General features: G+C 41.2%; 1 protein-coding gene across 8 annotated transcripts in view; it reads left to right on the forward strand.

Moving 5' to 3' along the window:
* Positions 1-15,912, forward strand: part of HENMT1 (HEN methyltransferase 1) — a 72,562-nt gene that overhangs the window by 17,873 nt on the left and 38,777 nt on the right. For 2 of the 8 annotated variants that reach the window (XR_012160357.1, XM_073356838.1), the window contains exons 6-7: positions 5,491-5,668; positions 7,739-7,862. Coding sequence is in view for 5 of the 8 variants with exons in the window: in XM_073356838.1 (XP_073212939.1) it covers positions 5,491-5,668; positions 7,739-7,862 (302 nt within the window). In the remaining 3 variants the exon portion in view is untranslated. Of the gene's footprint in view, positions 1-5,490; positions 5,669-7,738; positions 10,581-11,717; positions 13,977-15,912 lie in introns of those variants that run through there. The other 6 variants (XM_073356837.1, XM_073356835.1, XR_012160358.1 and 3 more) reach the window with 5 other exon arrangements.

A 15,912-nucleotide genomic window follows, 5' to 3' on the forward strand; every position in this document is an offset into this window, starting at 1 on the left:
TCGGGTTTCGGGTATTACTGCTCTCTGTTCACGTGAGAAGGACCAGGGAACTGAGAGGGTGAACGGATAAGCCCTCTAACAGCAACTCCCCCATTTCATCGCGTTCAGTAAGGACAAAGTTTCACTGCACCTACAGACAGCCCCCCAACCTGAAGCGAATACTCACCAGCAACCACATACCACACAACAGAACCACTAGCCCAGGAACCTATCCTTGCAACAAAGCCCGTTGCCAACTGTGCCCACATATCTATTCAGGGGACACCATCAGAGGGCCTAATCACATCAGCCACACTATCAGAGGCTCGTTCACCTGCACATCCACCAATGTGATATATGCCATGATGTGCCAGCAATGCCCCTCTGCCATGTACATTGGTCAAATTGGACAGTCTCTACGTAAAAGAATAAATGGACACAAATCAGATGTCAAGAATTATAACCTTCATAAACCAGTCAGAGAACATTTCAATCTCTCTGGTCACGCGATTACAGACATGAAAGTTGTGATATTACAACAAAAAAAGTTCAAATCCAGACTCCAGCGAGAGACTGCTGAATTGGAATTCATTTGCAAATTGGATACAATTAACTTAGGCTTGAATAGAGACTGGGAGTGGCTAAGTCATTATGCAAGGTAACCTATTTCCCCTTGTTTTTTCCTACCCCTCCCCCCCCAGACGTTCTTGTTAAACCCTGGATTTGTGCTGGAAATGGCCCACCTTGATTATCATACACATTGTAAGGAAAGTGGTCACTTTAGATAAGCTATTACCAGCAGGAGAGTGGGGTGGGGGGGTATTTTTTCATGCTTTGTGTGTATAAAAAGATCTTCTACACTTTCCACAGTATGCATCTGATGAAGTGAGCTGTAGCTCACGAAAGCTTATGCTCAAATAAATTGGTTAGTCTCTAAGGTGCCAAAAGTACTCCTTTTCTTCTTGTTACCCTCGCCTCCAGTGAGAGGGAGGCTTGCTTATGTTTAACTGGATATCATCTGCTTGACAGTACCAGCCTGTTAGTCACACATGCTCTCTCTTCTGGGGTTGTTATACCAATAAAAAGTAAAAACCAGCAGGATCTTTTTAAAGGGGAAATGGCAAAATGCCACATTTATTGTGAATACAGAAAGAATCATAGTAAGCAGTTAGTTATAGCTATAACATTCTATTCAATTTCATATTTATTCACACATTCATTCATACACACACACACACACTCAGGTTCTGCAAGGTTGTTATCATAGTTACCAGCCTTAGAGTTGCTCATGCCAAGCCACTGGCTAGGTGGCCTGGACATGAGGAGGGAGCAGGGCCTTGTCAGATGCTCATCTGATGCTCCTGGAAGTTGGTTTGCAGAATCAGACCCCAAAGTTCTCACTTTCTAGAGTCCATTTTTATAGGAATTTCTTCCTATGCAAGTCTATGGGAATTGCTTCATCATGCTGTTGCTGAATCAATCAGCAGATTTGGCACATTCCTGATGGCTCCGTGCTGCCAGATGTTGTGGTGTTCTTTGGTTCTCCCATTCTTGAGGCTGTTGGGTGGATTCCAGTCTGCCCTCTGGGGGTCCTCTGGTTATTTCCACTTGATGCCTTCTTCAGCCGATGGACACTGGATTCTTAGGCTGGCACCTCCCTGATCATTCAGTTATTATCCACGCCAAGCATCCATCAACATACATCCTGTATCTCTATTTTAATCACAATTGTTAACAAAGCAAGATGAATACAACAAAAAGGCGGGGAGTCTCTGGGTGCTGTTTCTATTGTTACAGAGTATTGCTTTGAGCCTCTCTCTGTGTGAGTAGTTGTTGTTACAAAGATTGCTTTGAGAACAGACTCTGTCTTGGAATGTTCTAACACAATTAGCAGCTTGCAAGTTTCACACATAGAGGGAGAGAAACAGTACCAAAAACCAAGAGACCTCTTAATTAGTAATAGCCTGGAATTTAAACTATGGGGAATCAAACTCATTTGTGATTTTAATACAGAACTTTTTTAATATGATCCAACAGGGTATGCCAGCCTTACTTTGCCTTACAGGTTAATAATAGGTGTGACTCAGTCCGGAATCCCTTTGAAGCATTCCCCTGTAGTACCAGCCCCTTATCCACTGAACATTCACAGAAATACTAGGTCTGCTGTCCCCAAGGAAACAGTATACACAGCAACTTGTAGGATTCAACTCAGGATCAGCACCTAGTTTAATGGGTTTCAGAATAGCAGCTGTGTTAGTCTGTATTCGCAAAAAGAAAAGGAGTACTTGTGGCACCTTAGAGACTAACCAATTTATTTGAGCATAAGCTTTCGTGAGCTGCAGCTCACTTCATCGGATGCATTCCATGAAGTGAGCTGTAGCTCACAAAAGCTTATGCTCAAATAAATTGGTTAGTCTCTAAGGTGCCCCAAGTACTCCTTTTCTTTTCACCTAGTTTAATATATTTATAGTGAAATCAAGGATAGGTTTATGACCCAAGATTCAAGAAATAGTAAGGATATTGGAAGCAAAAGGTTACATATAAAACAAAATCATAACATGCTTTCTAGAGACTAAACTTAATTTAACAGGCTAATCTCCTGTCACCCCAAATGTCCTCTGAAGTATTTCAGTCAAGGATGGTTAAGATCCTATTTTCATAAATCTAAACACACTGCCTGTTTACTTCCTAAGTGCAGGAAGGTGAGGTGTCTTCTCTGTTTCCCAAATATAGTCCAGCAAACCTTTGAAGTGTGGTTCAAGATAAGGTTCTCTTCCCCCGCATTGCGTGCTCTTTGTGGTTCATTTCATATCTTTCTGTTGATTTTGTATGTAAATGTGCCTCCATTGTGTTAGCTTTCAGTGCTTAATTTACATGCCAACAGAGAGACAGAGGAATAAACGTCTTTTCTGTCAGGAAAACTGTTCGCCTCTGCTGTGTTACAGACACTAAGAACCTATTTTCAGTATACACCTATAACTCCTTACATAATATTTGTACCTACATTTCACAACAATATTAACGACTCGTGTGACCCTGGCTTTCATTTAAGGGCTCAGATGACCTTTTTTGGTAAACCAGAATGTACATACTAGAATTAGGATACTCCTGTAACTCCCTTGCCAGTTGGCATTGAGGAGTTCTTATGTCACAACATCTGTCTTGTATTTGGTGTAATAAATATAGGAAAATATTTAAATTTTGTGGTGTGAATCTTGCATTCCTGATCTTCTGTGGCAGAGAATTCTACAGCTGGGTGCTTTGTCTCCAGTGAGCTGCTTCTGAGGTCTGCCAGTTTTATCATACCTATTGGTTCTTGGAATAGTGCAGAGGAAGAGAGGTGGCCCTTTTAGATCTCTTTCTCACCTTAATATGATCCCCATGCACACTGTTATGGACCTGAGATGCCTCCGTTCTCCTCATCTGTATAATAAGATTCCAAGACTGCCACTCTGAAGCCTTACTATGTCTGCAGAGTCAGTGAGAAGTGATGGGAACCGCTATAAGCCTGCTTGCAGCTTTTTTCTTTGCATCACACTGACTTACCATTCTATGCTTCTCTTTTTGTTCAGAATATCACCAGGTTGGTTTTGCAACCTGTTACTGTCCAGTTTTTAAGTTCTTAGCCATTTTGACTTAACAAATTACATCTATTAGACAGCAAGGCATGTATCTGTGCCATGCCAAGAGTCCCTAGAAGACCATTATGATATCAGGGTAACTAAACAAATCACCACCCCTCCTATACAGCTATATTGCATGTAGAAGTTTAATTGGTTGTATAAGGGAAACTGCACAGATGATGGAGACATGACCCAACTGCCAGTTTTTCAAACCCACCCACCCAGCAACACAACCAGCACACACAATAACCTTAACCACACACAGCTCCTCACTGCAGCATACATCCCTCGTTCACTACATGTACAAATCAACACAGATCTCCCAGCACATCTCCCCCAGACACAAATCAATGCAACCACCTACACAAAAACACAGCCACCATACACAGTAGCCCCAAACACACACAGTCCCTCACCACAGCACACACCCTTTATTTACATTACACAAATAAATACAAATTTTGCAGTATAACACAACCACCCACACAACATAACCAGCACACTCTAACCCCAAACATCACTCTGAAGCCTAGAATGTTGAGTAAGTATGATGCAAGGAAGCAGCTGCCAGCATGACTCTAAAGATTCTTTTGTTTAGAATATCACCAGGTTCAGTAATCACTGGGATTCATGGTCTGGTACCATCCAAATTTTAAGTTCTCAACCATTTTGACTTCATAAATTACACCTCTGCAACAGCATGGGTTTTCAGATACTAGTAAAGCTATACTGGGCCTGCAGACTTCCAGATTCATGCATATATTTCTATCATTTAGCCAGTATTGCCTTTTTTAAATGCACTCGTCTCAAAAGATAATAGTGTGATTAAATTCTGAAAACTTGACAAAGTACAAGAAGCTGATGTATTACACAAGCTGTTGTATTTTTATTCATTCTGTTTGCTCTATTAAGACAGAGAGAGGGTATAATAATGAATATGTATATTTTCCAGCAGATGCTTGCGAAATATTAAAGGAATTTTGGTTTATTTAAAAATACAGCGATAACAATTTAATCCGGGGGTGGGTGAACTTTTTGGCCCAAGGGCTACATCTGGGTGGGAAAATTGTATGCAGGGCCATAAATATAGGGCTGGGGCAGGGGGTTGGGGTGTGGGAGGTAGTGCGGGGTGTGGGAGGGGGTGCAGTGTACAGGAAGGGGCTCAGGGCAAGGGGTTGGGGTGCGGGGTGTACAAGGAGGCTCAGGGCAGGGGGCTGGGGCGCAGGACGGGGTGCGGAGTGCGGGAGGGGGCTCAGGGAAGAGGTTGGGGTGCAGGGAGGGGTGTGGAGTGCAGGAGGGGGTTCAGGGCAGGTGGCTGGGGGTTCAGGGCAGGTGGCTGGGGGCTCAGGGCAGGGGGTTGAGGTGCAGGAGGGGTGAGGCAGGAGGCTCAGGGCAGAGGGTTGGAGTGCGGGCTCCGGCCCAGCGCCACTTACCTTGAGCAGCTCTGGGTGGCAGCAGTGGGGCTCAGGCAGGCTGCCTGCCCTGGCCCCGTGCCGCTCCCGGAACTGGCCGGCGCCACATCCCTGGGGCCCCTGGGGTGGGGCGGGGCGGGCAGAGGGCTCCGCACGCTGCCCTTGCCTTCAGGCACTGCTCCCCCCGCAGCTCCCATTGGCCGGGAACAGGGAACCACGAGCTGTAGGGCCATAGTTTGCCTACCTCGATTTAATCTTATTTCACAGTACTACAGAATAAGGCTCTGATCCTGCCAGTGCTTATGTATTGCCTAACTTCGAGCACATGAGTAGCTGAAATAAATATTCCTGAAGTTAAACAAGTGCATAAGAGCTAGCAGGATCAGGATCTTATTTCTTGCACTGTCGTTCATATTTCTTCGTCACGTTAAAAATATGACTATTCAATGTAATAAGATTAAATTATTTTTTCTTAGGGCAATAGATGCAGCTACTCGCTATGATTATACAGTTGAATTTACTGGACTTGGGACCCCACCACCTGGAAGTGAGGATGTTGGATTTTGTACCCAAATAGGTGTGTTTGTGAGAAAATATCCAAAGAGTGGTGAAACTGTTAACTCTGAGAAACACACAGAACATGCTTACAAAACTGTAAGTATCTCCTGCTCTCCCTCTACATATCCATTTAGTTTACTTTGTATAGGGATCAATAAATAACAAAAAGGGACAGTTTTGAGAGACAGAATCATAAGGGTTATGTGTATACCAGAGTTGACTATTGCTACATGCTACAGTGGCTCAGCTGCAGTGCTTCCGCATAGATACTGCCTATGCCAACGGGAGGGGTTCACAGTCCTGAGACATAGCTGTGTTGATGTAAGTTCCCAGTGTAGACCAGCTCAGACTCAAGAGCATTGAGAAAAGAATAAGCCTGTGATTGTTTTTAAAAATACCAAACATTCAGGCTGACGTTATGACACGGAAAAGTGAATTTTGTCCTCACAATTTTCAGAGTAGAACCACATTTTAAAATACATAAAGATTTCTTGGAAAATTAGCTTCCAAAAGGTAGTTAATATTTTTAAAGTGCTTTGTAAACAAAATTTTAATCCTAAAAATTGACAGTGGTCTAGGTATCAACTCCTAAAGTTGGGGGAGGAGGGCAGAGCAAAGTAGAAATAACTTGTCTTTGGTGGCTCTAGTGTTTAATGTAATGATCGAGCATTATTTTTTGTGATATGGAGCTGATCAGTTTATTTTTTTTATAGTGGAAAAGCAATTTGTACAAAAGTGGTTATTTTAATTTACTATATATAATCCTTAGAACTAAAATCTTTCATTGTCAACACACACTCTCTTCCATTGTATTCACTAGTTTATTATTGTTTGGTTGCTAATGGTGTTGGCTACTGGCATTGATACTTACAGGTTTAAGCATTTTTAAGAGGGAATGTGTACTTTGAAGAACACCATGGAATTAGCAAATATATATGGGGAAAAATGGGTATCAAGTTTTAGACCGATGGCAATCTTGTGTCCTTGTAAATTTACCCTAACGAAAATAGTGTTACCCTCGCTAAAAATTTGGGGTCTTTCAGGTTATAGCTGTTAGGAGGAGAAATTGATGAAGGAGTTGGGTATCTTTGATGTAATTTTATTTATTTACAAGGAATGAACAAAGTACTATTTCACTGAACACAGGAGGAATAAAAAAAAAACCCAGGAGATAATTCCTTTGCTTACAGCCCCAAGCCTCTCTTACCCAGCTTATCCAGGCTGTATTGGTCTTCTGACCTTTTTAAAGCTATGTCTACAGTACAAAGATAAGTCAACGTATGTTAGGTCCACTTACAGCCACCGTATTAATTACTGCGGTGGCTAATGTACACGCTACCCTCCTTTTGTCAGTGGTGCATGTCCTCATCAGGAGTGCTTCCACCGACTGAAGAGAGGCAGTGTTGGGGACTGAGAGCCAAAGCTCTCGGCTCCATGCAGCTCCCCATCGGGAGCCCAGCTGTCCCCTAGGACTTCTCGCCTTAGCTCTCCCCTCCAGGAGCGGGAGACAGCTTCTTGCCTGTGTCAGGGAGATCCGTGCCTCGAATCTGGTCAGCTGCCATGGTCCTGACAGGGAGTTGGACCCTGGGAGGCAGTAGGGCTCCCAGCAGGTAGTGGGAAGCCCAGGCAGCAGACCGAGCCGGGAGTCTAGGTGGCAGCCCGCCTTGGAGTGGAGACTGGGTAGCACCCTGGCTTGCAGCCAGCTTTCTTGTCAATTTCACGACTCCAGCAGAGTCATGAAATTGACAATTATGACACCCAACAGTGGATGTAAGGAATGCAGTGGCTACACAGATACTGCATCACCCTCATTATAATGATATAAGCCCTACGCCTCTTGTTGAGGTTGTTTTAGTAGTCGGCATAGCAGGTGAGTTACATTGGCGGAAGAAGCATTTCAGTGTGTACCGCCGCTGTTTTGTTGACAAAAGCTGACCTTTTTGTCGTGTAGACAAGGCCCAACTCTGTTACTGTCTGCCTTCTGCTTGTCTCTCCCACATGCTCTTATCCAAAACAGTACTCAGCAATGCCGCCCACCCCTATGGTTCAAATTATTGAGTGGCCTTTGTTTTGGGCAGTGACGTTTGTGTGCTTTGTTTTAGAGACGTATGTTGCTTCTGGGCCTGTCATAAAGTTAAATATTTTGGGTTTTTGCACATTGTAAAGGTTTTCAAGGCAGTGTACCCAAGTCTTAAAGATGAAAAGTACCTGCAGAATGCAGTGGTCAGTGAAGTTATTTTTGGAGCAGACATCATTAAAAGAAGACTACTGGGCGATTTCAAGTCCGAGGGTAAGGCGCCTAGTGATGGCCTTGAGATGGAACTCAAATTTCAGCCATGTAAATATTTCATGAGGTGTTCAAAGAACCTTTCTCTAGCTGAAACTGAAAAACTTGCTGCTGAGAGAAGCATGGAGCCATTCATTGATGAAAACACAGTCTATATACCTCTGGCAAAAATCTTTTCTATTCCCAAAGTGAATCAACTTTGTGGCACCTTTGAGAAGTTAAGCAAGCTTATTGCTGGCAAAGTAGCACTGAGCAATGATGGTTCTGCTGTGATAGTCACTATCGAATATGAAAATGAAGAACAAGAGAATTAGAAAATCCTTCAAAATGTGGTGACAAAGAAAACATTTTTAGTAGATTCATGCTGATGTTATTTCTATATAGTGACTAGAGTTACAGCACTCATATTTTTTTAGTTTTAAATATTTCCATCGGGACGTAGAATTTTTGCTATATGGCTCTTGTTAAAAGCAGCACAACTCTTTAAGGATTATTGGGCAGATTTTCAAAGGCACAAAAGGGAGCAGTTAGGCATCCAACTGCCATTGAAGGGTAATAGTTTATTTTGCCATGTTTTGTTTGCTTTCCCCTTATTTATCTCTCAAGTATCATAATTACTCTTTTAGGTATGTTGGGAGTGTATATATACAGATTTCACTAGCTGTGAGTGAGTCCCCCAAGACTAGTCATGTGAATGGTGATGTAGATAGGTTTCACATATTGATTCCAATGCTAAAACCTAGACAACAGTTCTAATTATATCATATGTCAGCTATAAAACAAGTTGTTGGGTAAGGAGGACCAAAATGTTAATATTTTTGGTAAAACTTATCTACTTTTTTTTTTGCTTGTAAGGGTGAATGTAAAGACAAGAAAAATGGAAATTCAGAAAGCCTATCTTATTGATCACTGTATAGTGTAGCTGGAAGAGAAATAAAAGCAGCAGGTAGAAGACATGTAGCAAGATGCGGGGAAGAGGGGGGAAGAAAGCATAAATTTGGACTAAATACAGAAGTAAAAATATTCCTGTAGGATCAGCCACTAATGGAGAGATGGACATAGCTATTGTACCAGTTCTTGTATGTTTTCTTTCTCCTTCCCTTTTTTGGTCATCTTACTGTAACAGGACTGATCTCATGGACATAACTTCATGGAAACATAGGGATATGTCCTCCTCTGGACCTGTGCAATGCCCATTAACATGAGAGTCTCACACCTCTAGGTGGTGTTTATTGACAAAAAACACTTTTGATGGATGTCATTGCAACCCAGCGCACAGTGTCAGTCTTGGAGCAAGTTAAATGCTTCTTCTAGGCTAATGGGAAAAATGGTACTGCTAGTTAGTGGTGGCAGAAGAAGTTCAATGAGAATAATCTGATGGGAAAGTTGCAGGCATTAATATGTAAAAGTACTGTACTACTAAATAAAATGTGTTCCCACAGTTCTGTGTTAAATATCTCTGACTCGTTTAAAAATCTTTAATAAAATATAGTATCTGCTTTAAGGAAAAATTACCCTCAAAGTAATAAGTAATTGTTCCCTAAAACTACATGCTAGTCCTAAATACTCTCAATAGAAATAGAAGGCTGTGCAATACCAGGGATAGTGGAGCTGTGTGATTTAGGCCAAGGAGATGATTCTATTAGAAAGAGTGGACCGACCTGCCTTAGGCAAGGATATATCACACACATAAATGTGTAGTAAACAAACCCCTGACTATTAATCTCTAAGAACTAAAACTGTTATGTATGCACAAGAATAGCATGTTCACACATGTTGCAAAATTTTCCCCTCAGTTTATCCTTTGTCTAAGATAAGTAATATTTTTGATGTGACTAGGTCAAGGCACATGGTTTTCTTTTGTTAATATCTGATAATTGAGAGAAACATTTTAGCATTTAACTAGTGAACAGGCCTCACTCCTTGGATGCTCCCATTGATGTCACTGGCAGATTTGGGGGGGGGGGGGGCAAATGCTGCAGGATCAGGCCTAATGTTTGTGAGATATTTACAAAAATGTAAAGCAGTTCTGTATAAAGGCTAACTAGTGTCGTAGAGGATGACAGAGAATGGCCTTTGCTCCATCTTCAGAATCTGTGGGTAGAGAGGCTTTTGCCTCTTTTGGCCCTCCTTCAACTCTCAAATCATTCATGGTGAAAGTCCAGACAGAAAGGGGGGGCAGTAACTTAGAGCAGAGGGTAGGTCAGAATCTAAGTAGGATGAGATGAATGCTCTGAAAGAGACTAATGTTTTGAAGCGTTCCACCTCCCTCCAAATGCTTTTATGAGTTCTTGATACTTTTACTTTGTTTTGTGTGGAATTTTTCTATCACTGTTAAACAGCTATGCTTACTAAATGTTAACTTGTAATCAAAACTATTTAGAACTATTTCCTCAGTGGTTTTTCATTTGTTTTTTTTTTGGCTGTACAGTTAATTTGTAAAATGCCTTAAACGTTACACTTATGAAATTCAAAGCTTGTAAATAAACTGTTCTTTGGCTAATAATGAGCCTAACTATTTAATTACTGCAGAGTTGAGAACCATTAGCTTGGCCATTTTTTGAAAATATCCCTGCAACTCAGAGGTGTAAGGCACTATGTCTGTTAGGGTTTTTTATCCCGTCCCCCCCCTTCCTCCTTTCTTTCCCAATCTGTTTTTTCTTGTTATTTCTTTATTTAGTGTACGTTGTGGCCTGGTCATTTTAAAATAAGGAACAGGTGGTTCTGGCAGAATTGGAACAATATTTGCCTTGAATATGATGTCATATTACATCTAATTATAGGGGTGCCCATAGAAATACCATTACTCTTCTTGGAAAGATCAGACCCCTAACATTTTGTTCTGTAAACCCAGTTGGAAATTGGTCAGTGTGAATATTGGGTTGGCTGCCTTTATCCCAAAGTATTTATAATATCCTCCAAAAAACTCCACTTCCACATAGCAGGATTGATTAGTTTTTCCTTCTATAATCTTGGACTTTTAGGAATAGTACTGGATGTTAACATCTTAAAGGGAGAAGAAAGAATCCAAGAATAAATAATTTGTGTTTCTGTGGTGCCTTTCATAGGAAGACCTCAAACTACCTCATTAATGTTAAGACATATAAATCCCAGTGAGGTAGGTAGATAGGTAAGCTTCTTTGTAAAAAAGGTGTTCAGTCATGGTGAAGTCATGTGACTTGCCCAAGCTATTACAGCAAATCAGTGATAGCCTAAGCCACGGCTCTATGTCTGCAATACCACTTATGTAACTTTGGGGTGTAATACATCACTCAGGTGGGTAGCTTAGTTTACACGGATGTAAACATAGGTGTGGACTGTGCTATGTTGGCAAGAGAGCTTCTCCCTCCGACAATGCTACCGCTGCGCGTTCATCATCACATCCTATTACGCCTCTGGCGTTTAGTGCAGTGATGAAACATCTTCACTCTTGTCTGTTTTTGGTAAGTCTTTCAGTGGTTTCCCAGCCGTGTCCCACGTTTTTCAGCTCGGCTTCCACAGTTCTTCATCTTGTTTTCGGCCTCGTTTTCGCTTACCTTCAGGTGTCCATCTTATTGCTACTCTGGTGATGGAATCAGTTTCCATCTGAAGCACATGACTGATCCATCCCCAACGCCTCCTGGCAATGATGGTGCTCAGATCCTCTTGGCTGCACTGTGTCAATAGATCTTGGTTTGAGATTGTTCTAAGCCAAAAGGATAGAGAATTTTTCTGACGCAGGTTGTATGGAATGAAGACAGTTTGGACATGTCCTACTCTCTCATTCCCCAGCATTTTACACTATAAAGTAGTGTTGAAAGCACGCAGCTCTGATAAATCTTGAGTTTGGTTTTGATGTTGTATTTTGATGATTTCCAGATTATATTTAAACTCCTGAAGGTGTTTCTGGCTTTACTGATTTTGTTCCGGATGTCCTGGCTTGTTCCACCGTCCTGGCTGATGGTGCTGCCCAAGTACGTGAATGTTTCTACATTGGTGAGAACATCCTCTATGTGTATTGGTGATGGTGAAGCACTATTAAAGGTCATGATATCGGTCTTATTGCACTTGATTTTCAGTCCAATTTGCTGGCAGAATGCATTGAGTCAAGTTTTTTTTTCTTGTATGTGGTGTTTGGTATGTGATAGGAGAGTGACATCATCTGGGAAGTCCATGTCTTCAAGGGATGAGAAGAGTGTCCATTTAATGCCTCTTGGCATGTCTTCTGTTGTACTCTGCATTATCCAGTTGATGGCAACGTTGAAGAGGATTGCAGACATTGCATACCCCTGACGTACTCTTGTTTTGACTTCAAAACTGAGCTCACTGATCAACACTGCATGTAAAGTTGAAATAGAAACTTTTGATGACGTTGATTATACGGAAAAGAATTCCATATGCCTGCAGAATGTGCCATAGGCTGGTACTGTGAATGCTATCAAAAGCCTTCTCAAAGTCTATGAAATTTATGTAGAGTTGCCGTTGCCATTCTAACTGTTCTATTATGTTTCATAGAGTGAAGATCTGGTCTGGGCATCCACGCCCTTTCCGAAAACCAGCTTGCTCTTTTCTGAGAACGCTGTCAATTGCCTGAGATACACGCTGGACTATGATCTTACACAATACTTTGCTTGTCACAGATAAAAGTGTGATACCATGCCAGTTGTTACAATCACTGAGAGTTCCTGTCTTTGGTATCTTCACTATAACCCCATTGGTCCACACATCTGGCACTTTTTCCCTTTCCCAGGCTGAAGTAAATAGAGGGGCCAGAATAGATGCTGCTAATTTAGGATTTACCTTGAACAATTCTGCATTCAAGTTATTCTTGCCAGGAGCTTTCCCATTTTTTAAGGATGGCTTGAATGATCTCTTCCTTAGTTGGCGTGTCTGTGCGGATATCAAGATCATCTTCTGCCTTCTGGATGTTTGCTTCCTCTTTAAGTTGCTCTCGGTTCAGCAATTCTTTGAAATGCTCTGTCCAGTGTATTTCTATTTCTTTTTCTGTTGTTAGTAGGTCTCCTTGTTTGTTCTTGATGAGAGTGTTTGTTGGTGTCTGCCATTTACCACTGATAAGCCGCATCATTTTGTAGATGGTTCCTTGTTCACTACAAGCAGCTGCATCCTGTGATTGAGTTGCCTTATTATCAACATAATGCAGTTTGTCCGTTCTCACAAGGTGTTTGACCTCCCCGTGTGCCTTGCTATACTGCTTGTGGTATTTGTCCTTTAGCTTCTGGGCTTTTGTGTCTAAAACTTTTTTCTTCAGAGCTCCTCTGGTTTCTATGGCATTCCAGGTGCTGGGTGTAATCTACTCCTTCCTTGTCTTGTAGCCTAGACAGGCTTCACTGCTCTGTTTATAAATTGCTTTTACTTTGTCCCATATCTTGTTCTCCTCATATGCATTCCCCTCCTCTTCATCAAGGGACTTTAGCTTGTCAATATCATAATGTCTATGTCCCTTGTTTGGTGGACACACACTCCTCAGTTTTAGCTTGATGGAGACTGTCACAAGGTGGTGGTCGCTGCCAACATCTGCACCCCTTCTCACTTTCACATCTGTCAGTGAGCCTCAGCATTTGCCATTGGTCCCGATATGGTCAATCTGGTTCTTATTTTTGCCTTTTGGAGAACACCATGTCAGCTTGTGAATTTCACTATTTCAAATAGGGTTCCCCGGATGACTAGGTCATTCATATTACAGAAATCAACAAGCCTTTCTCCATTTTCATCATAGTGCCACACCCATGTCTTCCCACTGCTCTGTTGTTGTTTGTGTTGTCCTTACCAATCTTGGCATTCGGTCTCCCATGACAATACTTAGATTGTGGCGTGGTACTCTCTCTAACTCCACCTGTAATGTAAGGTAGAATTTGTCCTTTACTTCTTCGTCACTGTCATTTGTCGGAGCATAATACTGAATCAGGGTGATATTATGTTTCCCTTTCAGTCTGGCTCTCATAAGTCTGCTGCTGCTGGATTTCCATTCAAGCAGGGAATGCTCCACTCCCTTCTTCAAAAGGATGGCAACACCTTCATGGTGTTGTCCTTCATCCCGTCCAGAAAACAGCAAAGTTTCTCCCAAGGCTGTTAATCTTCCTGATCCCGTCCATCTGCTCTCACTGACACCCAGGATGTGTAAGATGTAACTTCTTATCTCTGCTGTGACCGGAGTTAGCTTCTCTGCTTCGTTAGGGGTGGATTAATTAAATCAACAGAGCTCTCATCGGAGTGCAGCCATAGTCTTATATTAATTTAGTTTAAGTTGGTAACTTACTGCTTTGAGTTAAACTGAAATAAGCAAAGGTTAAACTGATTCAGGTACATCTACATTATGGGGTTTGTACTGGTTTAAGTAGAGCAATTTTAAAATTAAACTAGTGTAGTTCTCTAGTATAGTAAAGCCTTCCCTCAGAATTTTCTGTAATGATAAACAGGACTCTTCATAATAAACAGTTTGATTTTAGATGTTTTAAATATAGGCAGTTAGACAACTTACCTTATCTTTACCAATTTAAAATCAGGGCCATACAAAAGGTCAATCCTAATACTATAAATTAGGAAGCCAAAGGGGAGAGTGTACAGAATAAAAATTTCAGTCATGTGACACGGTCATAGACCAGGAGATGGCACACTTCTCTTAGCAGTCATTGTTTGGGACTCACATGTTAGACTCTAAAACAGTTTGTCTTGATACTGTATTCTTATTATCTTTACCTTTTATTAAAGTGCTATGAGGTCTATAGATTGAAGGCACCATATGAGCTAAACAGTATTCCTATTATGACAATCACTGTGGGAAGTATTACGCCATCATAAAATAGGTCTCTTCCTATTTTTAATTAATTTAAATCTATTACAAACTCAGTTTACACCTGCTTTGAATCTGCTAATGGATGGAAAAAATCATGCTTTATCCTTAGCTTTAGTTCTGTACTGCCACAGAAATCTAAGTCTAATATCTTGGAAGCTGTGTATTTAAATGGGAAAACATTTTCCTTCCCAAAGAGTAAATTTGTGCTAGCACATAGTGTTAGTCAGTATTCTCCTTTACTCTCTGATGTATCTGTCTGCAAGGAAGAGGTGTTGTGAGCCCTGAACACGACATTGCTGTTTCCAAATGTAAGAACAATCTTTTTTGTAGTCACCAAGTGTACGTACAGTTGTAACTTCCACTTTGGACCAACCTTAATTGGTTAATATATAAAAATGCACTGGTCTGAGGATGTGTGTACAATATTTAAAGTCATGTAGCTTTTGAAGAACATCAGCAAAAAAGAAACTAGTCTACACAAAAGGATAAATTCTTACAATATAAGTAGATAGCCTCACTAATCCTACTCATTACTGCCTTTGATACGGAAAGGTGCAACAGTATATGAGAATCCTCTGCCCTATGCAGTGCAAACCTCTACATATTTGCTAGCTCTAACTGTGAAAAATTCCAGAGGAGGTAGGATTAGTATGTAGGTATTTATTTTATCACTAGATTTTTCTAGGCTCTGCCATGAGAATGTGTGGTTTAACACACAAACCCAGTTAAGTAATAAATCATTTCCCACTCTTCATGATAAATGTTATCCATTTGTGGTATGTCTGACCTGAGAATGCAGTAACATAGTAAAATGTAAGCGTTCTGTACTAAGGTGTAAGATCTGGTATTTCATGTCTCTCCTACATCTCCCTCCTCTCCCCCCCACTTTTTTCATTAGAAGGAAAATTCCCCCTCCCTGCAGCCATAGCCATCTTTTCCTTGCCCTACCCACCACCAAACTAATGTGTTTACACTTATTCATATTTCTTGTTCCTTACAGGTGGTCTCTTCCTCCCTAACTCCAGAATTAAACTTACCGTAGTAGTGATAATTTTACATCCTACTATATATATACACACACATATTATATATATATATACATACACACACACACACACACACAAAACACCAAGGAAGAGAGAGAGTAAATAAGACAAGGGACAGAAGCAGAGGTAGTAGGGGGAAAAAAAGAAAAAGAAAAAAACCACACAGACCCCCACTACACAAACTACCAATCCTGTCCATACTCAAGTTGTGTTT

This window comes from Lepidochelys kempii, chromosome 8 (genome assembly GCF_965140265.1).
Source record: "Lepidochelys kempii isolate rLepKem1 chromosome 8, rLepKem1.hap2, whole genome shotgun sequence".
In the NCBI taxonomy this organism is placed as follows: domain Eukaryota; kingdom Metazoa; phylum Chordata; order Testudines; family Cheloniidae; genus Lepidochelys; species Lepidochelys kempii.